The sequence below is a fragment of the Acaromyces ingoldii genome, assembly GCF_003144295.1.
Source record: "Acaromyces ingoldii strain MCA 4198 unplaced genomic scaffold FA10scaffold_1, whole genome shotgun sequence".
NCBI lineage: Eukaryota > Fungi > Basidiomycota > Exobasidiomycetes > Exobasidiales > Cryptobasidiaceae > Acaromyces > Acaromyces ingoldii.
This window is the reverse complement of record NW_020290247.1, coordinates 3433271-3457286: the sequence shown is the minus strand read 5'-3', so window position 1 is coordinate 3457286 and position 24016 is coordinate 3433271. Positions and strand designations below refer to the sequence as shown.

General features: G+C 58.6%; 7 protein-coding genes across 7 annotated transcripts; 4 read left to right on the top strand and 3 right to left on the bottom strand.

Moving 5' to 3' along the window:
* The first annotated feature begins 495 nt into the window (after positions 1–495).
* On the top strand, positions 496–1123 carry FA10DRAFT_277655 (glutaredoxin). Its single transcript, XM_025523395.1, has 2 exons — positions 496–638; positions 731–1123. The coding sequence occupies exons 1-2, from the start codon at positions 563–565 to the stop codon at positions 970–972; spliced, it is 318 nt and encodes a 105-aa protein (XP_025381179.1). The 5' UTR covers positions 496–562; the 3' UTR covers positions 973–1123.
* A 216-nt stretch (positions 1124–1339) lies between these two features.
* Positions 1340–3014, bottom strand: FA10DRAFT_299306 (hypothetical protein; the record flags this gene model as incomplete). Its single annotated transcript, XM_025524710.1, has 1 exon — positions 1340–3014. The coding sequence occupies exon 1, from the start codon at positions 2993–2995 to the stop codon at positions 1340–1342; it is 1656 nt and encodes a 551-aa protein (XP_025381178.1). The 5' UTR covers positions 2996–3014.
* Positions 3015–4153: 1139 nt separating this feature from the next.
* Positions 4154–5834, top strand: FA10DRAFT_226372 (catalase; the record flags this gene model as incomplete). The annotated part of the gene is made up of 5 exons (XM_025518688.1): positions 4154–4579; positions 4651–4732; positions 4824–4864; positions 4930–5067; positions 5133–5834. The coding sequence occupies 5 exons, from the start codon at positions 4154–4156 to the stop codon at positions 5832–5834; spliced, it is 1389 nt and encodes a 462-aa protein (XP_025381177.1).
* Positions 5835–6064: 230 nt separating this feature from the next.
* Positions 6065–7606, bottom strand: FA10DRAFT_299305 (putative acetyl-CoA C-acyltransferase precursor). Its single transcript, XM_025524709.1, has 3 exons — positions 7434–7606; positions 7173–7354; positions 6065–7069 (listed from the first exon to the last, which is right to left on the bottom strand). The coding sequence occupies exons 1-3, from the start codon at positions 7566–7568 to the stop codon at positions 6142–6144; spliced, it is 1245 nt and encodes a 414-aa protein (XP_025381176.1). The 5' UTR covers positions 7569–7606; the 3' UTR covers positions 6065–6141.
* Positions 7607–8324: 718 nt separating this feature from the next.
* On the top strand, positions 8325–10782 carry FA10DRAFT_264573 (alpha/beta-hydrolase). Its single transcript, XM_025520702.1, has 2 exons — positions 8325–10218; positions 10281–10782. The coding sequence occupies exons 1-2, from the start codon at positions 8366–8368 to the stop codon at positions 10642–10644; spliced, it is 2217 nt and encodes a 738-aa protein (XP_025381175.1). The 5' UTR covers positions 8325–8365; the 3' UTR covers positions 10645–10782.
* Positions 10643–17069, bottom strand: FA10DRAFT_299303 (hypothetical protein). The gene is made up of 2 exons (XM_025524708.1): positions 16371–17069; positions 10643–16177 (listed from the first exon to the last, which is right to left on the bottom strand). The coding sequence occupies exons 1-2, from the start codon at positions 17043–17045 to the stop codon at positions 10859–10861; spliced, it is 5994 nt and encodes a 1997-aa protein (XP_025381174.1). The 5' UTR covers positions 17046–17069; the 3' UTR covers positions 10643–10858.
* Positions 17070–17637: 568 nt separating this feature from the next.
* FA10DRAFT_264571 (alpha subunit of fatty acid synthase) lies at positions 17638–23920 on the top strand. Its single transcript, XM_025520701.1, has 2 exons — positions 17638–18479; positions 18552–23920. Exons 1-2 carry the CDS (start codon positions 18020–18022, stop codon positions 23840–23842), a joined length of 5751 nt encoding a protein of 1916 aa, XP_025381173.1. The 5' UTR covers positions 17638–18019; the 3' UTR covers positions 23843–23920.
* The last annotated feature ends 96 nt before the right edge of the window (positions 23921–24016 follow it).

Sequence of the window (24016 nt, the reverse complement as noted above, 5' to 3'; positions counted from 1 at the left end):
TGAGATCTGGCTGGCTCTGCCGTGTAATAGCCGCATCAAGTGCCTGTGGTGTCTCGCTGTGTCCTGCTTCTGCCGTCGTGTGACAATCATCCCCCACCGGCTTGTCTGCGAGAGCCGCCGAGGATGGCGCCCCTCTCTTGGTGTCAGCTTGCAGTCTGTTCCTCGGCGCTACGCCGCTCTTTGCCTCCCTCTGCTTCTTGAGCTCTCTGAACGACGCCATCGCGCCCCTTTGACTCTCGCCAGGAGGCGTGCGCTGTCCGATCCTAAGCTTTGCGCGAACACCTTCTTCCAATAACGCACTCCACAAGACCACCGAGGCGAAAGTCCGACCCAACCAAAAAAAAAAAAAAAAAAAAAAAAAAAAAAAAAAAAAGGAAAAAGAGCCTTAGAAGAATCTCCACCTGCTCGGACTTAGAAGGGTTGCCCTCAGTCACGCCATTGCGGATGCCGTCTCCACTTGCACATCCTCTTTCCTCACCACAACCACCATCACCGCTACGGCCATTGCCACCGAGCCACCACTACCATCGTTACCAACAAGCACCAGCTTCAATTTTAAACAATGTCCGTCAAGCAAAAGACTGAGGACCTGATCAAGTCGACAAAGGTCGTCGTCTTCTCCAAGTCCTGGTGCCCCTGTACGTCTTCTTGTGGCACTAACCTTTGCTTGACACCAGCGGTCTCCAGTTGGCTGACAAGCAGACCTCTCTCTCTGTGTTCCCTCTGCCAGATTGCCGTCAGGCCAAGACGACGCTCGGTGGCCACTCGGACCTGCCCGAGTCGGACGTGACTGTCGTGGAGCTCGACCAGGTCGAGGACGGCGACGCGATCCAGGCCTACCTCGCCGACAAGACGGGCCAGCGTACCGTGCCCAACATCTTTGTCAGCGGCACCCACCTGGGAGGCAACGATGACCTGCAAAAGGCAAACTCATCGGGTGCCCTCAAGAAGCAGCTCACGGCTGCTGCCTAATTCCGTGTCCCTCTGCTCCTCGATGTTCTTCGGGAGACTGGAGAGAGAAGATTCGTACTACCAAAGACTCTGGATCAAGAGGCTTGTTCTTTTTTTCCTATTTCCGAAGGAAGAAATACAGATGCGGTACAGATTAAGGCGGTACGGGACGATGATGAAAGAGGCAGGAGAGATCCGGTGTGAGCTGCACAACAAGGGAGCACGGGGCGTGCTTAGAAAGTGAGAGTGAGGAATGTGTGCTGAGGAAAAGGAAAGAGAAGATGAAGATGCGCCGAGAATTGTGTTGATGCGAGTCCCGTGTCGTTCCATGTCCAACTAGGCCATGCCGGTGGCCAGTGGCAGGAAAAAGAAAAGAAATGTTCATGTTTTAATTGGGTTGCGCTTGGCTACCGTCGTCGAGACCGGCCATGCGAAGCGCCAGCGCTTTCTGCTCGCCCGTCATCTCTACCGGCGGCCGGCTCGATGAGGAAGACGTCGAGGACGCGGCGCGATGTTGTGTCGACGACGGCAAGTGAGATGGTGCGTCTTCGCGCGATGATGCGCTGTCCCTTCTTCTGCTCCACCAGTGCAACTGCGCCTTCCTCTGATGATCGGCAGCAGCGGGCGGGTGAGCGAGCATGCCTTCGAACGTGACGGCGCTCGGATCGACGGGTTCGTCGATGGCGACTGCGGTATGCTCCGTCTCCTTTTCCGAAGGAGAAGACGAGGGCGACGTCGGGGCCAGCGGTCGCTCCGACGACGGACGAAGCGTCGAGGATGCAAAGGGACGATTCGCAGGCAGGTCATCTCCCTCCCAGCTCTTGCGGTGGTCGCGCATGACGCGCTCGACGAGCGACCGCTCCCGACTGCCCGAGTCGTGGCTGCTACCGTAAAGGGCCTTCACGTCGAGGAGAATGATACGCTGGCACAGGATGCACATCAGCGGCGCATAGAGGGCGACGAGCGATTTGGCGTGCAGGTCCTGCTTGATCTCAAGTGCAAAGTTGCAGGCGTTGAAGGCCGTGGCAATGGTAAAGTAGACAAGGCCGCTGCCCATGAGCTTTTCGAGGAGCGGCGAAAAGGAGGCCCACTGGTCCCTGACTTTCTTTGCCGTCTTGATTGGTGCGCGAAAGGCGTCAATGGTCCGCGGCTGCAGCTCCAGAGGCCTTCCCAGGGCAGAGAATTGCCAGAGCTTCCACGTCGAGAGGCCAATCGTGACGGCGTCGTAGGCCATGGCGGTGAGGTAGAACCAGGGCAGAGGGTTGAATCCAGAGGGCGAAGGGACGGGCATACATGCGCCATTGGGCAGCCGCTTCTCCTCGGAGAACCAGAGGAGGGCAAAGGAGGCGGAAAACTGGGCAACGACGAGAAAGCCGAGGAGGACGACGATGCGACGGTCCTTTCCCCAGATGGCAATTGTGCGCCAGGCAAAGACCATGCCGACGATGAGCTGAACGGCGGCAATGGCCAGCTGCTGGTGCTGCAGACAGCCGTCGGGGTCATTCTGAAAGTTGTGCCAAGTCGAGTAGGTGGGCAGAATGAGGGCGGGAAGGGTGCCGTAGCGGATGAGGGCAAAGAGAATGACGTGAGGCGACGACAGCTTGCGGTGACGGTACAGCTGCACCTCGTCGTAGAGGGTTGTGATAAACTCCCAGATGTAGAGTGTGAGGGCAGCGACGGCGATGTTGTTGGCCACGATTTGCTGGTAGAGGAAGTCGGAGTAGTCGAGCGACTTGTTGCCCTCGACGTGTGTCCCGTTCCAGTTGCCCGGCGTGGTGTCGTTTGGATTGAACCAAGAGAGGACATGTGGCGATGCCGTGCTGTAGTACTCCTCAGTCCTCTGCTCTGCGCTTGCCTGCGCGTAGGCCGCCATCACGCGCGTATAGTCGACCATGACCGGCGGCGGCGACGACACAATGACGACGACGACGACGACGACGACGAGAACGACGGCGACGACTGAAAAAGTCGATGGAGCTGGTGGAGAGAGCCCACCGATGCATGAAGCCCCTCCCCTGGGATATTGCTGCCGCCGATTCGACATTTTCAAGCTCAGCACCAGCAGTTCAAACTATTTTCTTATACAGGGCTTTTGGAAGAAGCACAAATCTAGTACAAAAATTCAGGGCATTGTGCAATAAATCGTTTCTTTCTTCCCTGCTCGGCATTGAGAAACCTCGTGCATCAATGCCGCGCCGCAAGGGCACGGTGCCAAGATCTATCGAGCGGAAGCTAGCTAGCTAGTAGTAGTCTAAAGCGCAGCTATACGTACAGAACGTAGTATAGTACATGCGCACATGTTGTGTAGCTGGAGCACTACTCGATATACGGCTCTGGGGGTAAGCGAGGACGGACGCCCCGCGAGACTGTGTATCTGACGCTTTGCTCGAGCCAAGCCACCCGTCACCCATCAATCAATCAGTTGGAGCGGCCCGTGTCGCTTGAGCCGTCCCTGAATGGCCAGCGCCGATACAGTTCAGGGACCAGCTGGCAAGGGCGGAGGTCCATTTGGGTCAGGGGGATCCTGAGTGACGCTGTCTGCTCCGAACTCTAAAGCCGAGATGAAGTGTGTGTGTGTGTGTGTGTGTGTGTGTGTGAGAAGAGGGGGGAAAGTGGATGGAGAGAGGGAGACATTGAGGGCGAAAGAGAAAAGGAGAAGAGGACAACACGGCGGCCACTCGTGACAGCAGACGCTGAGTAAGGGCAGCGAATCAAAATGCAGACGTTGTGAATCAGTCTTATCTGACGGAGCGACAAATCGGTCTTGCGATACAAATGGCGGGCCACGCTCACCGCGGGGCTCTTGCTGCTATTCAATACGATGGAGTGAGCCGTCCCGGGCTCAAGTCCAACGGCCTTAAGAGAAGAGCAGGGCTCGGACGAGGCAAGACCGCCCCAAAAGACACCCCTGTCCTTACTCTTCTCCCGACTCTCCTCTGAAGGCGTTTCTGCCTTGACCCCACTCTTTGCCTCTCCCTTCGAACACTGCAAGACCCGGCCTCGAGACACCACTTCCTCTGCGAAAAGAAGAAACAAAATGAGAACCAAGACCGGTGCCGCCATGGTCACGCTGGTGCTAGCGTACTGCCTACCCATGGCTGACGCAGCCAGCATGCGAAGCGACGGCGTGCAACGCCTCGCCAGCCTCGCACGCCGTGCTTCGCAAAAGACGATTGACTTTTTCTCCATCATAACCAACCAGATGCAGTCGTCCGAGGCACAGTCCAACCAGCTCACCTTTACGCTCGAAAACGGCGCCGCAGCCTCGGACCCTTTTTCCTACCAGACAGCAGGCCTCGGTGGTCCCCTGCTGCTCCAGTCGACGAATCTCCTCGACACGCTGGCCCACTTTGTCCGCGAGCGCATCCCCGAACGCGTCGTCCATGCCCGCGGTCTGGGTGCCCACGGTACCGTCGAAATTACGACGGACTTTGCCGAAAAATTCATGTGCTCGCCCGAGTTCAGGATGGGACAGAAGCACCCAGCCACCTGCCGCTTCTCGACGGTTGGAGGGGCCTCGGGATCGCCAGACCTGGCTCGCGACCCCCGTGGATTCGCATGCAAGATCAGAACAAAGAGCGGCACCCTCGACTGGGTCTTTAACAATACGCCCATCTTTTTCATCCGGGTACGTTTGCGCGTCGCACGGCCTTCTCTGTTGCTCTGCCCGCTGTCTGCTAAGACTGCATCTCATGAAAGGACCCAACCAAGTTTCCCCTATTTATACACACGCAAAAGACGGATCCAGCGACGCATCTCCGCAACAAGGACATGTTCATGGGTTAGTCTTCCCGTTTCTTCTGCGTCTTCTCTTTCTTCTGCTTGCTACTCACTGCTTCTGTCCTCTTTGCTCTCGCGCCTAATTGATATAGACTGGATTTGGCAGAATCCCGAATCGCTTCACCAGATGTTTGTGAGTTTTTGCTGCCCACGTCGGACAAAAAACATGACTAACGTGAAAGGACCGAGGAACGACAGAGACTGTTCAGTGATCTGGGAACACCCATGGGTGTCCGCCACATGAACGGCTGGTCTGGCCACACGTTTCGTCTGGTTCAGTGCGATGGCAGCTGGGTCTACGTCAAGGTCAGACTCTCGACCGACCAGGGAGTCCGGGTTAGTAGCGGGTCATTGTTCCCTTGGCTCTGTCATTGTCAGTCAACTGATACTCTTCTTTTCAGAACTTCACGGCAGCCGAGGCGACCAGGCTCGGTGGCGAAAACCAGGAATGGTCGACACAGGACCTGTACGAAGCCATTGATAATGGAAAGCCTCCCTCCTGGACGATTCAATTCAGCACAAAGACCGAGGCAGAAGCAGCCGCCTACCGGTACGACGTCAACGATCTGACAAAGGACTGGTACGACGCCGTATGGCACGACGTTGGCAAGCTCACCTTGGACCAGAACCCTAGAAACTACTTTGCAGAAATCGAGCAGAGCCACTTTTCACCCTCGAACATGATCCCTGGCTGGGCGCCTTCGGAAGACCCTGTGCTGCAGAGTCGCCTCTTTTCGTACAACGACGCCGGCCGCTACCGTCTGGGCGCCAATGCGGCCCAAATTCCCGTCAATTGCCCCTTGTCGACCGTGGCCAACTTTGACAGGGACGGCCATTCGACCGTGTTGGGCAACCAAGGTGATCGGCCAATGTTTCCGGCCTCGTGGGATCCCTACCGGTACGAAAAGCAAGTCGTCTTTCCCAAGGTCAATCTCAAGCCGGGAGCAAAGGTCGAGCACTTTTCGTCCAAGATCAAGGACATCGACTATGAACAGCCGCGCTACTTTTTCGAACAGGTTCTCTCGGATCACGACAAGGCCAATTTCATGGACAACTGGGCGGGCGCTCTCAGCATGGTGAGCTGCCTGCCGACATTCTGTTGACTTGTCCCCTTCTTCTTACTTTTGGCTCAACCTTCTTTTTTTCCCTGTCCCACTCGCCTGCAGGTCAAGCGTGGTTACATCGTCGAGCAGCTCCTCAAGCAGTTCCGCGTCGTCAACCCTCAGCTTGCCGAGGGTGTCTCGCAGCGCTTGGCCCAGCTCAAGGCAAAGGCCACCAGCCCTTGAAAATTCCTCCCCGTCTCGCTCTTTACTTTTCACTCTTCACCATGACCATGCCCAATCTACATAGCCTGCCATTGTTGTCTCTCGAGTTGATCGATTGATTAAAATAAGCAAAGAGCGTCATTTATCATTCGGCTACAACTAGGGTGGCTTTGCCGTATCCTGTTCCGCAGCAGAGGGTTGCGACACCTGTCTCTTTTCCTGTTCTCCTCAGCTCGGCAAGAAGGCTCGTGACCAATCTTCCACCCGAGGCGCCTAGGGGATGGCCGAGGGCGATGGCACCGCCCTTGACGTTGACTTTGTCTTCATCGAGCCCAAGGTGATCAATGGTCATGAGGGCCTGCGACGCAAAGGCTTCGTTGAGCTCCCACAGGTCGATGTCGCTGGGATTGAGACCAAAGCGATTGAGCAGCTTGGGCGTCGCCATGGCCGGGCCAATGCCCATGACGTCTGGTTTGACGCCCATGGTGGCCGTTCCCACCCATCTGCCCAGGATGTCCATGCCAGCCTGCTCCGCCACGTCTCGCCTTGCCAGCGTCAGCGCCACGGCACCGTCCGAGACCTGGCTGCTGTTGCCTGCCGTCGAGGTGCCGTTTTCTTTGAAGGCTGGCTTGAGCTTGCCCAGCTTTTCGGCCGTGGTGCCCCATCGCACACCCTCGTCCTTGTCGACGAGCCTCGTTGATTCCTCGCCGCCTTCGTCGATCCATCGCACCTCGATCTTCTCAATTTCTTCGTCGAAGCGCCCGTCCTTTTGCGCCTGCTCGGCCCGCTGCTGGCTCCTGGCTGCAAACTCGTCCTGCCTCTGCCTCCCGATTCCGTAGCGCTCGGCGACATTCTCCGAGGTGAGACCCATGCTCATGAGGCAGTCGCGCGCATCCTTGTTGGGGCTCTTCTTCATGGCCTCGCTCATCTTGACGGGAATCGCCTTTGTCTCCCAGTCACGCGTCATCGACTCAACACCGGCCGCAATGCCGCACGCAATCTCCCCCGACTTGATCGAGTTGGCAATATTTGTGATGGATTGCAGCGACGACGCGCACTGTCGATTCACGGTGCTTTTGGCACCAGTTCCCTCGGGACATGTCAGCTCTCTCTTCTGTTTTTTTTTCTACTACCCTGCCTTCGTGCGGGCGAGTGGCCTCTCTCTCTCTCTCTCACCTGTAAGCGTGCTCGATGGGCATGCCGGCGTGCAGGGCCGCCAGCCTGCCACTCTTTGCGCCGCCGAGCTCCATGAGGACCGTGCCGGTGCAAATGTCCTCGATGATCTTGATGTCGACACCCTTGGCCTCGAGTCTCTCTCTTGTTCGCTGCAATACGAAAGCGAGCAGCTCTTCCGGGTACTTTTGGAAGAAAAGCAAAACTCAGAAAGTCAGCCTTTCTGAAAAAAATCGGGAGAGGAGGCAAGCAAGTACAACATACAGCATGCTTGTAGCCCTTTCCAAGACGCGCAATAGGCGTGCGAAGCGCCGTCGTGAAGACTACATCGTCTGGCCGCTTTTTCAGGATGTTGGAAAGTCCACTGCGGACAGCGAGTGTCGGTCGAAAGGCTGCCATAGCTGCAAGAAAGAGGGGAGCGGCGGGAGGGGTAAGGCAGAGAGGAAGGACATCTTGATTCATATAAGACTTTTTAAAAATACGACCGTGGGGTTCTTCCGGTCCGGTCCTCGACTCCGAGATCGGACTTGCAACATCGCGTCGGGGGGCGGGGAAACGTCGATTCAGACAAAGCACTCACATCGACAGAGAATAGCATTGGTGGTGACTGGGACCAGTTTGGCCTCCATGCGTCTTTGCTGACACTGGAAGAGACAAAGAGTCATCTGCAAGAACCGGCTTTGCGGGAAGAGTACCGTGCGAGGGGCAGGAGACAATAGCAGCTACGCTTTGAGCTTTCTGCCATCGATACCCTTTCTGCGTCGAGTCCCGAAAAGGGTAGAACAGAAGAGAAGAGCAACCGCATGAGGTTGTGCATTGTGCATCGTGCAGTGGGCTCTCCTCTCAAAATGGCGGTCGAGCCGCTTGCAGGGATCAAGGAGAGCAGGGGAAGCATGTGTTTTAATTGCAGTCGATAGCTGGACAACTCAAGACATTGACTATTGACAGCGAAGGGCGACCATTGAGAGACGAGCAAAGGACATGCGGATGATTAGGCTCTGCTCGACAAGAGGCTCTCGGTCCGAGAACAGCACGACACAGATGCTGCATAGAAAAGACATGGAGGTTGATCAACCTCCACGGCAATTAATTGCACGCCACGCAATGGAAGCGAGGCTAATTCAACCCCCCACCCCTGGCTGGCACCACCTGCTGCTCGTTGTTTGCCCACTGCGACAAGTAACAGGCACTACACAATGAAGGCCGCCCTCCTTTCCTTGCTGTTGGCCTCGCTGGCCTCGCTGGCCTCGCTGGCCTCGCTGGCCTCGGCGACGGGCGTAGCACCGCTTTTTGACTCGGACGAGATCCTCACCCCCAAGCGCCTCATCGCTGCCCCTCGCCCCGGGATCGCAAGAGCGAACCCTTCGGGCGACGCCGCCATTATTGGCGCTCGGACCTACTCGTTCGAAGGGGACAGTTTCGACAGCGTCTTGTACCACCTCGACCTCAAAGACCCCGGCAAGGAACGGGTCATCGTCACACGGAACGCTTCTGATGCATTCTGGCTCTCCGACACCCATGTTGCCTTTGTTCGATCCTCTGACAACCGACTTGTCGTGCACGATCTCGCACAGGATGACGGCGGCAAAGAGCCCGTCGAAGGAGCTACCTTTCCGGCACCGATTGACACGATCCAAGTGGCGCGGCACGAAGACCGTCTCACCCTCGTCTTCTCGGCCCAGGTGTATGGTGATGGTGACCTATACAAGGTCAAAGAGCACGACGACTCTCAGGCTGTGGCCCAATGGAAGCGAGTCAAGGTCTTTGACGATGTCATGATCCGGCACTGGGACACCTGGCTGTACCCTGGCAAGCGCTCTCAGCTCTTCGCTGTCGACCTGGACCCGGCAGCCGATGGGTGGAGCTTCAAGGGCGAGATTCGCAACCTGCTCAAAGGCACTGCGCTCGAGTCGCCTGTGCCACCGTTTGGAGATGAGGGCGACTACGACGTCAACGGCACCCACGCCGTCTGGACCGCAAGGGACCCGAGCGTGCATGCTGCGTGGCACACGAAACAGAACATCTATCTTGCACCCTTGGATGGAACTGCCGCACCCACGGAGCTCACGCATGGCAAACACGGCGCAACCTCCTCACCTCGTTTTTCTCAAGACGGCCAGAAGATCGTCTGGCTGCAGATGGACATTGACGGCTTCGAGTCCGACCGGCGAAAGATCGCCATATACGAGGCAGACAAGACGCTCCATTTGGAGGGGCAGGACTTATCAAAGAAGCCCTTTTGGGACCTCTCGCCAACCACCGTCTCTTTCTCCCCCGACGGAAAGTCACTGCTGGGCATCGTCGAAAATAAGGAGCAGGATGTCATCTACCGTCTCGACCTCGGTCAGCAGAACATCAGGCCGGACTTTGTCACCAAAAAGGGAGGCGCCGCTTCGTTTGAAGCCCTCGCCGATGGCTCGCTCCTCGTGACGGCCTCTTCGATCCGGGGGCCTTCAGAGGCTTGGCTACTCCGAAACGGCAATGATCAGTTCGAGAACAGCTTGGGCGCTCAACATGGCGAAGCAATCAAGCTGACGGACTTTGCCGAAGAGGGAGGGCTTTCCAAGCTGGACCTCGGGCCGGAGCCAGAGCAATTTAGCTACCCCGGTAGCCGAGGACGTGATGCACACGGCTGGATCATCAAGCCGCCCGGGTACGACGTCAAGAAGGCCTACCCCTTGGCTGTCTTGATCCATGGAGGGCCAGAAGGGAGCTGGGCCAATAGCTGGAGCACGCGCTGGAATCCTCTGGTATTTGCTGCTCAGGGCTTTTTTGTCATTACACTTGATCCGGCGGGGAGCACAGGCTTCGGGCAAGCTTACCAGGAGGAGATCCTCAACCACTGGGGCTCGACTCCTTTTGAAGACATCCGACTGGGAACCAAGCACATCCTAAAGCGCTTCAGCGAGACCCTCGATTCGGACAGAGTCGTCGCCGCCGGAGCCTCGTACGGCGGCTACATGATCAACTGGATCAATGGGCACAACGAAGACGGACTCTTCAAGGGCCTTGTATGCCATGATGGCGTCTTTTCCACCTTGTCCACCTGGTGAGTCTTGTCAACCATTGCAAAGGAGAATGGTCGTGTCTGACTGAGGAAGGCACGCAAAGGTACTCGACCGATGAGCTCTACTTCCCCGAGCATGAATTCGGTGGGGTACCCTGGGAGAATGATCACGGTTACCAGCGATTCAGCCCGGAACGATTCGTTTCGCAATGGCACACGCCCCAGCTCATCGTTGCCGGCGGGCAGGATTTCAGGCTGCCTGAGACCGAGGGGATTTCGGCTTTCAATGCGCTCAAGCGCAGAGGCGTGGACGCAAGGCTCGTCTATTTCCCAGATGAAAATCACTGGGTCCGCATGCCCAAGAACAGCCTCAAATGGCACGAAGAGGTGCTCGGTTGGCTGATCAAGTACTCGTCCGCCAAGGAGGTTGAGACTCCACTCTTTGTCAACCAGGGAAGGGTCCCATGAACAATTTTCTAAGGAGCTGATTGATTCGTTGGAGTACTGTACTTGTACTTCCAAAGGAATGAGAATGACGCTCCCAATTCGAGCTCTAGTGTCTATAAGCGGAGAGGAACGGAAAAGAACAACAATGACTGGGGTACGAACAGAGGAATGTCACAAGCTATCTACAAGGTAGGAGGGAAGAGAGCGAAAAGGAAAACGAAGAAAAAAAAGCTCTTTATGCGAACTCTGCAATCTTGTCAAGGGTAAGTTGCAGCGTCCTGAGCGCAAGCAAGTTGCCGGCCACGACAGTCTGAACCATGGCGACGTTGAAGTTGATCGGCTCGAGGAAGCAATTTGGCCTCTTGGCAATCTCGAGAATCACTTCGGTCAGTGCCTGGTCGGAGAGGCCAACACGCGCAGCGTTGCACGCGACCATTCCGTAGTCGGACCGACCTTGTTCGTCGCGTTGAACGGCACGCTGCATCGTGAGACCTCGCAGGAATACGATATCACACAGGTCCTTGATGTCCAATGCTGCGCCAGCTCCTGCAATACTGCTGTATTCGCCCAGAGAGTGACCGCAGAAGGGTGCGCCGTCGACGATGAGGCCGCGGCGCTGCATGTCCCTAAATGCCGACAATTCTGTCAAAACCAGGGCGGGTTGTGTGAAGTGCGTGGCGTTGAGCAAGCCTTGAGGATGGCTGAAAGTGTACGACTGGCTTGCCGACGTGATCTCGGGGAAAAGTGGCATCGTTGTTGTCTTGCCCGTAGTTGGATCGGTGGATTCGTACGTCATCGCCATGTACCGGTCTCGAATCGCCAGACCTCGCACACCGCCGAAATGCACCGTCTTGGCCGTCGGATTCTTTTGAACGATCTCGAGGATGCTGAAACCCATCGTCTCGCGCATGTGCGCATCGGCCTCGTCCCACAGCGCGCGGGCAGTCTCGCTTGTCTGGTACAGGTCCATGCCCATACCCTGCGTCTGACTTCCCTGACCGGTGAAGACGTACACCGTCGGGGGCTGGGCAACCTCGGCCGATCCATCGAGGACCTTCTCACCAAGCTGGTTGAATGTCTCAACCTTGACGACTTTCTTGCCGTTGCTCATGGCAATGTGACGCAGGCGCACCTCGAGTTCGTCCCCGGGATTGACCATGCCGGTAAAGTTCGCCTCAAACGACAGGCATCGCTCCGGATGACCCTCTGCGGCAATGTCCTCGACGAAGCGCCTCGTGGCGGCCGACGAAAAGAGACCGTGGGTGATTGTGCTGGGCAACGAGGCAAATTGCGAGAAGTACGGGTTGACGTGAATTGGGTTATAGTCACCAGAGACCTTGGAGTAGGGCTCATTGGTAGCAGGTGCCTTGAACTTGGCCGACTTGACCAGCGAATAGCCATTCTCGAGCGGGACAGGCGCAGTCGACGAGCCACCAATGCGCTTGATGTACTCGATGACGGGATTGCCGTGCGAGACGGAGTCAGCGCTGTACTCGACGAGCCCGACTGGGATCAAATCGTCCTTGAAGTCGCGCGTATAGGCGTTCCCCTCGACGTCGACACTCGAAAAGGTGCTGCTGTCTTTGAAGCGGACATCGCTCTTGACGTGGAATTCGAGGGTCGTGTTGGGCGAAAGGGGCTCGCTGCCGGTCCAGGTGAACCAGTCCTTGGCCAGGAGGACAGCGACATCGGGTGCCGATTTAATCAGGACTTGGTATTCGTTCGAGACACGCTCAAAGCAACCCTCGAAATCGTTGAAGCGGCCACGGAAGAAAAAGCTCGAGACGACATCGATGACTGGCTTCATCTCGCCCTCTTCCTCCCGTAGTACTGTCCCGCGTACGGCGACCGATTTGCCCGTGTCGGTGATCTTGATGCTCTGCACACTGGCCTTGGCGCTGCAGACATCACCAGCGCGCAGTGGCCTGGCTCCGTCGACGAGTTTGAAGCTGTTGCTAAGATGCACAAGACTCAGCAGGTCTGCATCGGTGCTCCCAATGAGAGCCTGCATGATCCCCTGCCAGCCAGCGACGATGGCAAAATCCATCGGCGCTTGTCCACCCAAGTGGAACGCTTCGCTACGGTTCTCGACAATTTGGCAGAAGCGGATGATGGCGTCCGAGTCGAGCTTAGCCACTGGGCTGACGTGCTCGCGGCGCATCGAAAGCTCTTTCTTCGACGGCATATCGGCGTGGAACCAAAGGCGCCAGTAAAAGGACTTGATACGGTCGTTCCTGCCTTCCATGACTTCGTGAATGAGCGCAAAGGGCTGGTCGGGCCGGTAGCGGAACTGGAGGTGCAGGGGGACCGCTTCCCCGAGTCGCTCTTCGTTCATGATGACGTCGATGAGGTTCGAGTCTTGGCGCTTGAGGATCTCAATGGCCCTGAATTGGGCATCGTGATGTCCAAACGAGCGCGCTGCACCTCGGACAATGAGGCCGGTCGGCTCACCATTGGCCGCGTACGAGATCTCGATCGACTGGTCGCGCCTTGGAGCGAGCATGCGCGAAATCGGATTGTCCGCGTACGAGCTGCCTTGGACAATGGAAACGGAGCGCAAGAGAGCACGAAGCCAGCTTGGCCTCGGACCAGCAACGACCTCGAGCCATTCCTCCGTTGCGGGCACATTCTTGGCAATTCTTAGAATGCGCGAACCATTCGGCGTACTTGAGGCGCCAATGCCGTGATGAGCGAGGACAGAGGCAGAATCAAGGGCAGGAGCGGCCTTGCTGAGGTATTCGACTGTGGGCACCTTGGAGGAGTCGCCGCCGTAGTACCGATCGAGGAGACGCCTGATGAGGCCCTGCTCGGTGTTGCCGAGAATGTCCTTGACCGGCTCGTTGACAATTTTTGAGTGGCGTGCAGCCATGGGTCCCTGCAGGATGCACACTCGCTGCGGGTCCTGGTCAAAGACGGCGTCGATGTCCTCGGAGAACCAGAGCGAGTCTTTCTTGAAGTACGTTGGGAAATTTTCGTCCAGAACTGGAATAAAGGGAACAGGCTTCTGACCAGGCCGGGCGCACAGAGTAATGAAGTAGCTGACGTCCTCGGCGGCGAGCCAGAGCGTCTTTGCATCCTTGTACTCTTCAAAGAATTTGTCCAGGAACGCGACCGGCTCCTTGTCGAGGACAGAGTAGTTCTGGAGCAGCGAGACCTTGTCGCCGTTGGTCTCGATGCCGGCGAAGCGCTCTTCGCAGCGTCGCAGCCAGTCTCCGACGAGGTTGCGCAGCGACACGTCGATCCATCTTGTCTGGTGAGCGACAAAGAGCAGGCGAAGCAGTCGCCTTGAGACTTCCTCGTATGTCATTTCGGCTACATCTTGGGCCGCAGAGCCATCGTTCCGCTGGGGGAACCACGGCTTCTGGAAATCCTTGTTGAGACGGTCGATGAGGTAGCTCTTCTTTTCAGCCATGTATGCCTCCCGCTTCTTCTTGTCGAGAGAGAACAGGTCCCGGTCAAGCTCTTTCCAGAGCTTGATGCCGCGCGTGGCAATTTTGTGGATGGGCTCTCCCAGCTCCGAAGTGACAGTGATGATGCCACCCGTCTCCTTTTCGTATGTGCCTTCCCAGTCCTTGTCGTCGACACCGGGCGCATCTACGATGAGCTGCTTGATCGAGTCGCTGGTGTGGGCCTCCTTGGCTGTCATGACCCTACTGGCGAAGAGGACGCCATCGAAGGGCATAGGCTGAGCTCCAAAGTCGAGCGACCAGTCTCCGGTAAAGTAAGGCCAGAAGTCTTCGTCCGAGCCGAAGCCCGAGCCAGCGACGAGGGCGAGGTTGCTGTATTTGCGAATCAAGCTGTATGTCGGGAGGACGAGCTGGTGGAAGTCTTCGGCGCTGTGGTGCCCTCCGGCTCGGCCGCCAGTGACTTGGCAGAGGATGTTCATCGTCGGGTTGGCAGCCGCAATGCTGCACACCTGACGGATGCCCTCGACGCTGCCGGGCTTGAAGGTAACGTGTTCGATGCCGGCTTGCTTGAGCCCGTCGAGCATCGTCTTGGCCGCTTCGGTCGAAGGCACGCCGGCTGCGACGGTGAAACCATTGAGGGGCAGGCCCTCGCGGCGCATCTCGAGCCACTGCGGGTATTGCCAGGCCCACTGGCGCTGGTTGATATAGAGGCAATTGAGCGTCAGGGGCTGGCCTGGCTCGGTAAGCCGTTGGATTTCTTCGACTCGCTTGCGGAGCATGTTGGAACGAATCTGACCGCCACCCGCCAGCTCAATGTGGTATCCGGCATTGGCCACGGCGGCATTGATGCCGGCCTGGACGGTGCTCGGAGTCATACCGGCGACGCAGATCGGTGGTTTGCCCAGCATCCTCGACATGGGCGTGTCGATGCGGATCTCGCCTGACTTGGTCTTGACGAGCTTGGGCGTGTAGCTGTCGACCCAGCGCTTTTCCCTCCGAATATCGACGACGTCGTACAGCTCGGCGCTGTTGGGGTGGAAGCCGCTCACAATGACGGTCCGAACGCCCCTTCCCTCGAGGTTACGGGCTGTGAGGCTGCCGATACCCGAGAGGCCGCCCGTTCCAAAGTCGACGCACGTCGTCGTCGTCGCGGGTACATCGGTCGCCTGCGACCAGTAGATGGGCTGTACAAAGATTTGGTCACAGATGCTCCTCACGAGGCTGCCATCGAATTTGCTGAGATCCGAGCCGTCAAAGGTGTTTCGCACCACCGTCTTGAGCTCCGACGGCTGCCATACCTCGGCACCTTTGTAGTCGAGGTCGCAGACCTTGTCCGTTGCGCCAACGAGGTAGCTGGAGTGATAGGGAACGCCGACGGGAAGGAAACGCATGTTGAACACGGGCTTGCGCTTGGAGAAGGGTACCCTCGTCTGATCGGCACCCGTCTCGGCACGCTTTGCGCGGAGGCTGCCCACCAGACCAAAGAGGGAACGGGGCGGACCGGTGACGATGAAGTTGCGAGGCCCGTTGAAGAGCGAAATTCCGACCTTGTGGCCCTCGGCCAGGTGAGCGTTGTTACTCTTGATGAACTTTTCCAGTGCCGGTTGGGTAAGGCCCGTGACGGAAAGCATCGGCGTCGGCTCACCCTCGCCCCCCTCGATGGCGTCCTTGATCAGTGCGGGCTCAATGGTCAGCTCTGGGAAGCCCTCCTGGCCACGCTTGCCGATGTGGAAGAGCAGGGCGAGCGCCTTGACCATATTCGCCTGGAAGCTGTCGTAAGAGTCGGAAGTTGCCAAGACGACTGCGGAAATGATGCCTTGGCTGTGACCAGTGGCGCCCTTGATGCGGTCGCGAAACTGCGCAGGTGTGACCCCGCTGACGCGGCATGCGACGAGATATTGAATGAGCTGGGTAAGGCCAATGAGGGGCAGGCTCAGCGGGATGCTGCCCAGGTAGCTCGCCGAGGGTCTGGCCTGGCGACCTGAGAGCCAGCCCAGAACATCGAGGCCATGGAGATAGTAGCTGCTGAAGCCCTGTAGCGCTGCCTCCTCGGCCAGCGACTCCAACTGCTGTGTGGCCGCTGCGAGTGCCGACTCGACCAGGGGTCGATATGTGTCGTAGAGCGCTTGCAGCTCGTTGAAGTAGACCTGCGAAGATAAACGTGTGAGCTCTAAATTTTCCGAAATCGAGATCTGAACGAGGTTCCCAAGCAGCTAAAATGATAGATAGCCTCTTTGATTCGGTTGTGTGTGCGTGGCTGACCAGCCAGCCGGCCGGTCGCTGCGCGCGACCAGAGGGGCAAAAGAAAAATAAAATAAAATAAAATAAGCTAAAACTCACCTCGTTGGTGCCTTGGCCGCCAAAAAGGGCGAAAATCTCGGCGCCACCGTCTTGTGCCAGGCGAAGCAGTTTGGGCGTCTTGATGTCGGCCTCGACAAGAACGAGGGCCTCGTAGTAGGATCTGAGAAGCGAAGAGCGAACATCGACGTCGAGGGTAGCGGCCAGCTTGTGGATGTCGACAGTGTCGCCGAGGAACTGCTTCTGAAAGTAGAGCCAGGTGCATTGGAGCACCTTTGCCTCGTATGTGCCCCTTGTTGAAGACGACGCGTTGAGCTTGCCGGCGAGGAAGCCAAGAAACTTGCCCGTCAAGATGATTCGGGCCTCTTGGGCCTTTTCCTTTCGCTTGGCCGCTGCTTGCTCCTTCGCCCTCGACTCTGTCTCGTCTTGCTCTTCGTCTGCCTCTTCGGTTGCCTCCTCGTCCTTGACGGCGAGCGCATCCCTCTCCTCTGTCGACTGCAGGCTGGCCAGGCTGCGGTGAAACTCGTCGCGCAGCACCACAGCGGCAATCCAGGCCTCGTAAGGCGAGACGGGCACGGGGATGCGCACCTGGGTCGAGGCCGTGCTGAGCTGAATCGGACGCCGCGCGTCGGCGCCATTGGGGCTGTCACCCGTGGGCGACGAGATAACGTCGACGTAGCTGTCGTCGGACGAGCCCTTGGCAGAGGTCAGAGACATGGTGTAGGTGGGGGGGGGGGGGTAAGGGGCAATTGGTGCTGAAGAAAGCTTGGCCCGTGCCTTAGCTCCAAGCCCGGCGAGAGATCGTGAGGTGCGTGATGGTGGTCGTCAGTGCTGAGAGGTTGATGTACGTAGTGCTGACGAACAGAGATGGGAATGAAACCGAGATGGAAGGTGAGAAGAGGGAGGGGAAGAAGGCGGGCAGCAGCAATTTTACACTCTAAAATTTGACTGGCCGGTGCATGGGTGCGTGTGTCCACGCTCCGTCCGTCCGTCCGTCCGTGTTGGATTGGAGGGGGGGTGGCTCAATCAAAACGCTCACCAACGTCGTCCACGGGACTGGCCGCTTCCCCAGCCAGATTTGATGAATTCGCTTGGCCCTGTACGCATCTGGACAACAAATGTACTAGTCATTGGACCTCGTTGTACTACTACTACTATACAGCACCGTACCACACTCCATGCCTCCCTCCGGCACGGAAATAATCCGGAGCCCAAAACAAACGACGCGTGAGCCAGTCCCAAAGCTTTTTTGAGGCGGCCCCCCAAAAAGAAAGGGAAAAATTTCCAAAACTTGGTCTGTGCAGGCACCTCCCTCCGCCTTTGGGATGGAGCAAAGCCTAGCCTTGGGGCCAGCCAGTCTTCGGTGGCTGCTGTCCCGCGCCTTTACTCAGCAGTAGCAGTCTCGCGGTGTGTGTGTGTGTAGTGTCAGGAGGATGGGGAAAGAATGCTGGGAGAGCTTTCCTGCCCAATCTGACTGCCTGCTGGGGCTGAGAAACAAATGTTAATATTAGAGCGTGTTGCAGCAGTGGAGGGAGGTGGGCTTGATCGAGTCTTGCCTTTTCTTCATCGAGCTCGACGTTGGCCATCCGTCGTCTTCTGGTCGTCCTTGCTCCTTGACCAGCGAATTTCAACACCCACATCATCCACCTCCCTCCCCACCCACCTCCTCACCCACCTCCACTGCTTTCCTCATGTCTGTCCTGCAAAGGGCCGACCCGGCCAAGCTGCGCGAGGCGCTCGAGGCCATTGTGACCGAGGCGCACACGACGGCCACCGAAGAGGCCAAGAAGGGTCGCATTGAGCCCAAGCGCGGAAAGGCGACGATTCCCCTGCCTGGAATCGACGTGCCCTTCCACTCCTCTGTCCTCCGGGGTGGTGTCTCTGAGTTCCGCTCCTACCTCTCGAAGCGTGTGGGCGCCATCAAGCCTCGCACGCTCGTGGGCAAATACATTCCCAATCTCGTCGCCAGGCCCTTTGAGCTCACGAGGGAATACACCGAGCTCGTCTATGAGGCTACGCGCGGAGGCAGCACCCGACTGGCCAAGATTCTCAAGAACTGGGAAAAGGATGGCTGGGCTACGAGCGAACGGGAGCAGGAGCTCTGCCGGGCGCTCCTCATCGAGCTCCTTGCCTTTCAATTTGCCAGCTGCGGTATGTTGTTATTACTCTTCAGACGTGCTCTTGTGTCTGTCATTCACACTGACCCTTTGGTAACCACAACAGTGCGCTGGATCGAGACCCAGGACGTCTTCTTCGAGGAGCCCTATGCATTTGAACGCCTAGTCGAGTTTGGACCGAGCCCCACGCTCGTCGGCATGGCCTCGCGCACCCACAAGATCCGCTATGCAGGAAAGGACCAAGCGCAGGGCAAACGCAGAGTCATGCTGTGCCACTCCAAGGACCAGGAGCCGCTGTACTACTCCTTTGCCGACATGGACGACGAGCTCGATGACTCGGCTTCGGCTGGTCCCTCTTCTCAGCCAGCCGAGGCACCTGCTGCAGCGCCAGCACCAGCAGCACCGCCAGCGCAGCAAGCACCCGCTCCGGCACCGTCTTCGGGAGGCTCGGCAAGCGAAGTGCCCGACGTGCCCCTGTCGGCCGTCGACACTGTCCGTTGCATCCTCGCCCAGAAGCTCAAGAAGCCGATTGCAGACATCACGCCGAGCAAGACGATCAAGGATCTCACTGGCGGTAAGTCGGTCATGGCAAACGAAATCCAGGCCGACTTGCTCGCCGAGTTTGGCAGCATGCCCGAGCGCGCAGAGGAGCTGCCCGTCGAGGAACTCGGCTCGGCCCTCAACTCGGGCTACAGCGGCACCCTGGGCAAGTACACCAGCGGCCTCGTCACCCGCCTCGTGGGAGGCAAGCTTCCCGGTGGCTTCAACCTGGCTGCCGTCAAGGCCCATCTCCAAAAGAGCTGGGGACTCGGTCCCGGCCGCTCTGAGGCTGTCCTCCTCGTCGCATTGACACAGGAGCCAGCCAAGCGTCTCGGGTCCGAGGGCGAAGCAAAGGCCTGGCTCGACGGTGTCGTCACTGCGTATGGTGCCCAGGCCGGCGTAGCCCTCAGCCAGGGTGGTGGGGGCGGCGCTGGTGGTGGTGGTGGTGGCGGTGGTGGCGGCGGCGGCGCCACGATCAGCAGCGAAGAGCTCGAAAAGCTGCAGTCGCGCCACGACGAGCACGCCCGCCGCCAGATCCAGATCCTCGAACGCTACATTGGCACCGACGGACGTGCCGCTGGTCGTCTGGCCCAGGCTACACGCGAGGAGGTCCAGGACCTGCGCAGCGAGCTCGATGCAATCTACAGCGAGCACTCCGAGGAGTACACGCGCATGATCATGCCCCGCTTCGATGCACGCAAGGCTCGCAACTTTGCCTCGTACTGGAACTGGTCCCGCCAGGATGCCCTCAACATGTACTGCGACATCATTGCCGGTCGCCTCACGGCCGTCGACCGAGAGGTGACGCGCAAGTCGCTGACGCTCATGTCGCGCGCAGACGAGACGCTCCTCGAGCTCATGAAGTACACCATCGACATGGTCGATGCCGACGAAGGGCCCACCTATGCGCTCGCAAAGGAGTTTGGCCAGATGCTCATTGAAAATTGCAGAGAGGCCATGTCGCAGCCGGCCACCTACAAGGAGGTCTATGCGCCCACGGCTCCCCACACTTCTGTCGACGCCAAGGGCAACATCGTCTACTCCGAAGTCAAGCGAGTCGGCGTGCGCAAGATGGAGGCCTATGTCAAGGAGATGGCCGCAGGCACCCGCGTCGGGCCCCAGGTCGACATTGACGCGGCAAAGGAGCAGATGTCGCGCCTGTGGACGCTCATCAAAAACGAGCCGTCGGTCTCGCGCTTCAACAAGAGCACCATCAAGTCCATCTACGGCGAGATTTTCCGCAGTCTCGGTCCCGCGGCTTCGAGCAAGCAGGGCCGTCTCGGTGGACCCCGCCACCAGCGGACCCGCCGCCTGAGCTCCAACGCCCGAGCACCGATGCTGTCGGAGCCAGTGGTGCCCCTCGAGTCGGACCGGCAGCCTTTTCTGCAGATCAAGCGCAAGGTTGGCGGCGAGTTTACAAACAGCCAGAAGCTCACCGGCGTCTATCTCTCCATCCTCGACGACGTTTCGAAGAACGGCGTCACGTTCAAGGGCCAGAATGTTCTCATCACGGGCGCGGGTCGTGGATCAATCGCCCTGGAGGTCGCAAAGGGGCTCTTGGCCGGTGGTGCTCGCGTTGTCCTGACCACGAGCTCGTACAATCGCAACCAAGTCTCCTTTTACCAGTCCATCTACCAGTCCGTCGGTGCAAAGTCGTCGCAGCTCACCGTGGTGCCTTGGAACGCGGCGTCAAAGAAGGACACCGAGGCCCTCGTCAACTACATCTACGACGACCTTGCGCTGGACCTGGACAGCATCGCGCCCTTTGCCGCCATTCCAGACGCCGGCAGCTTTGAGACGATCAACGACAAGTCCGAGGCCGCTCATCGTGCCATGCTCACCAACCTGGTCCGCCTGCTGGGCCACATCAAGGTGGCCAAGGAGACGAGGGGATTCCGCACCCGCCCCACCGTCTGCCTCAACCCCATGTCGCCGAACCGTGGGCAGATGGGCGGCGGAGGACTCTACTCGGAGAGCAAAGTCGCCCTCGAGACGCTGGCCAACCGCTCGCTGAGCGAAGGCTGGTCCGAATACATTTCCATCACTGGCTGCATCATTGGCTGGGTCCGCGGCACCGGCCTCATGGACGGCAACAATGCCACGGCCGAGGAGATTGAAAAGATGGGTGTGCGCACCTTTTCCACCGTCGAGATGGGCTTCAACCTACTTGGCTGCCTCCATCCCGTCATGACGGCCACTGCCCAGGTTGAGCCCATCGTGGCCGATCTCTCGGGAGGATTCACCCGCATCACCGACCTGGCTGCCAAGATGACGACGATCCGCGCCAAGATCTTTGACGAGTCCGCCCGTCGGCGCGCCATTGCCATGGAAAATTCGGCCGACTTCAAGGTGGTCAAGGGCGCCGCGGCAGAGGCCCTCCATCAGACGGTCAAGGTCGAGCCCAGGGCAAACTTCCGCTGGGACTTTCCCCAGCTCGGTCCCCATGCCGACGCCGTCAAGCTGGCCAAGAACAGGCACGGCCTCCTGGCCGGCGACGAGGTGGACCTGGACAAGACCATTGTCGTCACCGGCTTCGCCGAAGTGGGGCCATGGGGCTCGTCGAGGACCCGCTGGGAGATGGAGGCCTACGGCACCTTTACCATCGAAGGATGCATCGAGATGGCCTGGATGATGGGCATGATCCGCTTCGTAGATGGCAAGCTCAAGAGTGGCAAGCCCTATGTCGGCTGGGTCGACGCCAAGACCGAGGAGCCCGTCACTGACTCGCAGGTCAAGCAGCGCTACGAAAAGGACATTCTCGACCACTCGGGCGTCCGCATCGTCGAGCCGGAGCTCTTCCGCGGCTATGACCCCAACAAGAAGCAGCTCGTTCAGGAGGTGGAGCTGCAACACGACCTCGAGCCCCTCGATGTGTCGGCCGAGGAGGGCGTCAAGTACAAGCTCGAGCACGGCGAGAAGGTCGACGTCTGGGACAGCCCCAGCGGCGGCTCCCTCGTGCAGCTCAAGAAGGGCGCCAGAATCCATGTGCCAATGGCCTACAAGTTCAGCAGGACTGTGGCGGGCCAGCTGCCCACGGGCTGGTTTGCTGGCCGGTTTGGTATCCCCGAAGACCTGCATCAGGTTGACCGCACCTCGCTGTGGGCCTTGGTCGCCGTCAGCGAGGCCCTGGCCATGTCGGGCATCACCGACCCCTACGAACTCTACAAGCACGCCCACGTCAGCGAGGTCGGCGTTTCGATCGGCAGCGGCATGGGTGGTCAGATGGCCCTGGGTCAGATGTTCAAGGACCGGCGCATGAATCTCGATGTGCAAAAGGACATCCTCCAGGAGACGTTCATCAACACCGTCGCAGGATGGTGCAACCTGCTGCTGATGAGCTCAGCGGGCCCCATTCTATCGACTGTCGGCGCCTGTGCCACTGCATTGCAGTCGCTCGACGTGGCGAAGGAGGCCATCCTGGGCGGCAAGGCAAAATTCATGCTTGTTGGCGGCTCGGATGATTACTCGGAGGAAGGAGCGCTCGAATTCGCCAACATGGGCGCCACCATTTCGAGCGAGCAGGAGGCCCTGGCCGGACGCGAGCCGTCGGAAATGTCGAGACCGACGACGACGACTCGAGGCGGCTTCATGGAATCACAGGGCACAGCCGTGCAGGCTGTCTGCTCAGCCCGCTTCGCCCTCGAGGCCGGCCTGCCCATCCAGGCCGTCATCGCCCACAGCTCGACGCACACCGACAAGCAAGGCCGCTCAATCCCGGCTCCTGGTCATGGTGTCCTCTCGTCTGCCTCGACGCTCAAGGCGCGTCTGGACCAGTGGGGTCTTGATGGCGACTCGATTGGCGTCGTGAGCATGCACGGCACGTCGACAAAGGCAAACGACAAGAACGAGTCGCACGTCTACCACAAGATGTTTGAGCACCTTGGCCGCACGCGCTCCAACGCCTGCCCAACGATTGCGCAGAAATGGCTCTGCGGTCACGCCAAGGGCGGAGCAGCTGGCTGGGCACTCAATGGACTGATCCAGTCGATTCAGAGCCACACCGTCCCCGGCAATCGCAACGCTGACGACATCAGCCCCGAACTACGCGAGTTCAGCTATCTGTTGTATGCCTCGCAGACCATCAAGCGCCCAGCGCGCGACCTCAACGTTGGTCTCCTCACCTCGTTTGGCTTTGGGCAGGTGGGCGGCATCGCCATGGTTTTGCATCCGTCTCACCTCTTTGCCCGTCTGAACGAGACCGACTACGAATCGTACAAGGCCAAGCGTCAACTCCGCCAGGGTAGCACATACGCCAGGATGCACTCGGCCTTGACGCGAAACGACCTGGTGCGCATCAAGGATGCGCCACCTTACCCTGCTGAGCTTGAAGACAAGGTCCTGCTCAACGTCCGTGCCCGTGCAGTCGAAGAAAATGGCACCTATGTCTTCAAGGAACCGCTGTTCGAGGCGGCACTTCCTGCAGCTCCCGCCCTCTCCAAAGCACCAGAGGCCGTTAAGCAACAGGAGCAGCTGCAGGTTATGATGGCGAACCTGCCCATTGCTGGTCTCGGCATCGACGTGGAGAAGATCTCGACGTTCCCCTCGGCAAATGAAAACTTTGTCGACAAGAACTTCACCGAGGAGGAACAGGCCTACTGCCGCTCGCAGCCAGACCCACGCGCCTCGTTCTGCGGCCGCTTCTGCGCCAAAGAAGCCGTCTTCAAGTCGATGGGCATCAAGTCACAAGGCATTGCTGCTTCGATGAAGTCGATTGAGATTCGGCCTGACGAGAATGGCGCGCCGAGCGTGCTGCTTGACGAGGTAGCAAGGAAGCTCGTCGGCACGGGCAGCTCCAAGTTCCTCGTCTCGATCAGCCACAACGACGACCTAGCCGTTGCAATTGTTCACCGCGTCTAGATAGTCCGCATCAATTGGGGCAACCACATGTAGATACAGAAGCTGTAGACAAAACACTGTCTCTTTTTGAAATCCGATCTCGTGAATAGAGACCACGGTGTGAGCTGTCGAGGGGACGGACGTCCGAAGCCGCCGCCCCCTCGCCGGCGGCTCTTGGCAAGCAGCAGGCGTAAG

What these genes read in the sequence shown, in the direction of transcription:
- FA10DRAFT_277655 (XM_025523395.1), top strand. Translation starts at nt 563, where the DNA reads ATGTCCGTCAAGCAAAAGACTGAGGACCTGATCAAGTCGACAAAGGTC. An exon ending in CTCCAAGTCCTGGTGCCCCT is followed by an intron (nt 639 to 730) that starts GTACGTCTTCTT and finishes TCCCTCTGCCAG; the next exon opens with ATTGCCGTCAGGCCAAGACG.
- FA10DRAFT_264571 (XM_025520701.1), top strand. Translation starts at nt 18,020, where the DNA reads ATGTCTGTCCTGCAAAGGGCCGACCCGGCCAAGCTGCGCGAGGCGCTC. An exon ending in CTTTCAATTTGCCAGCTGCG is followed by an intron (nt 18,480 to 18,551) that starts GTATGTTGTTAT and finishes TAACCACAACAG; the next exon opens with TGCGCTGGATCGAGACCCAG.
- FA10DRAFT_299305 (XM_025524709.1), bottom strand. Translation starts at nt 7,568, where the DNA reads ATGGCAGCCTTTCGACCGACACTCGCTGTCCGCAGTGGACTTTCCAAC. An exon ending in GAAAGGGCTACAAGCATGCT is followed by an intron (nt 7,355 to 7,433) that starts GTATGTTGTACT and finishes TTCTTCCAAAAG; the next exon opens with TACCCGGAAGAGCTGCTCGC. An exon ending in CCCATCGAGCACGCTTACAG is followed by an intron (nt 7,070 to 7,172) that starts GTGAGAGAGAGA and finishes TGGTGCCAAAAG; the next exon opens with CACCGTGAATCGACAGTGCG.
- FA10DRAFT_264573 (XM_025520702.1), top strand. Translation starts at nt 8,366, where the DNA reads ATGAAGGCCGCCCTCCTTTCCTTGCTGTTGGCCTCGCTGGCCTCGCTG. An exon ending in TTTTCCACCTTGTCCACCTG is followed by an intron (nt 10,219 to 10,280) that starts GTGAGTCTTGTC and finishes AGGCACGCAAAG; the next exon opens with GTACTCGACCGATGAGCTCT.
- FA10DRAFT_299303 (XM_025524708.1), bottom strand. Translation starts at nt 17,045, where the DNA reads ATGTCTCTGACCTCTGCCAAGGGCTCGTCCGACGACAGCTACGTCGAC. An exon ending in GCGGCCAAGGCACCAACGAG is followed by an intron (nt 16,178 to 16,370) that starts GTGAGTTTTAGC and finishes TTATCTTCGCAG; the next exon opens with GTCTACTTCAACGAGCTGCA.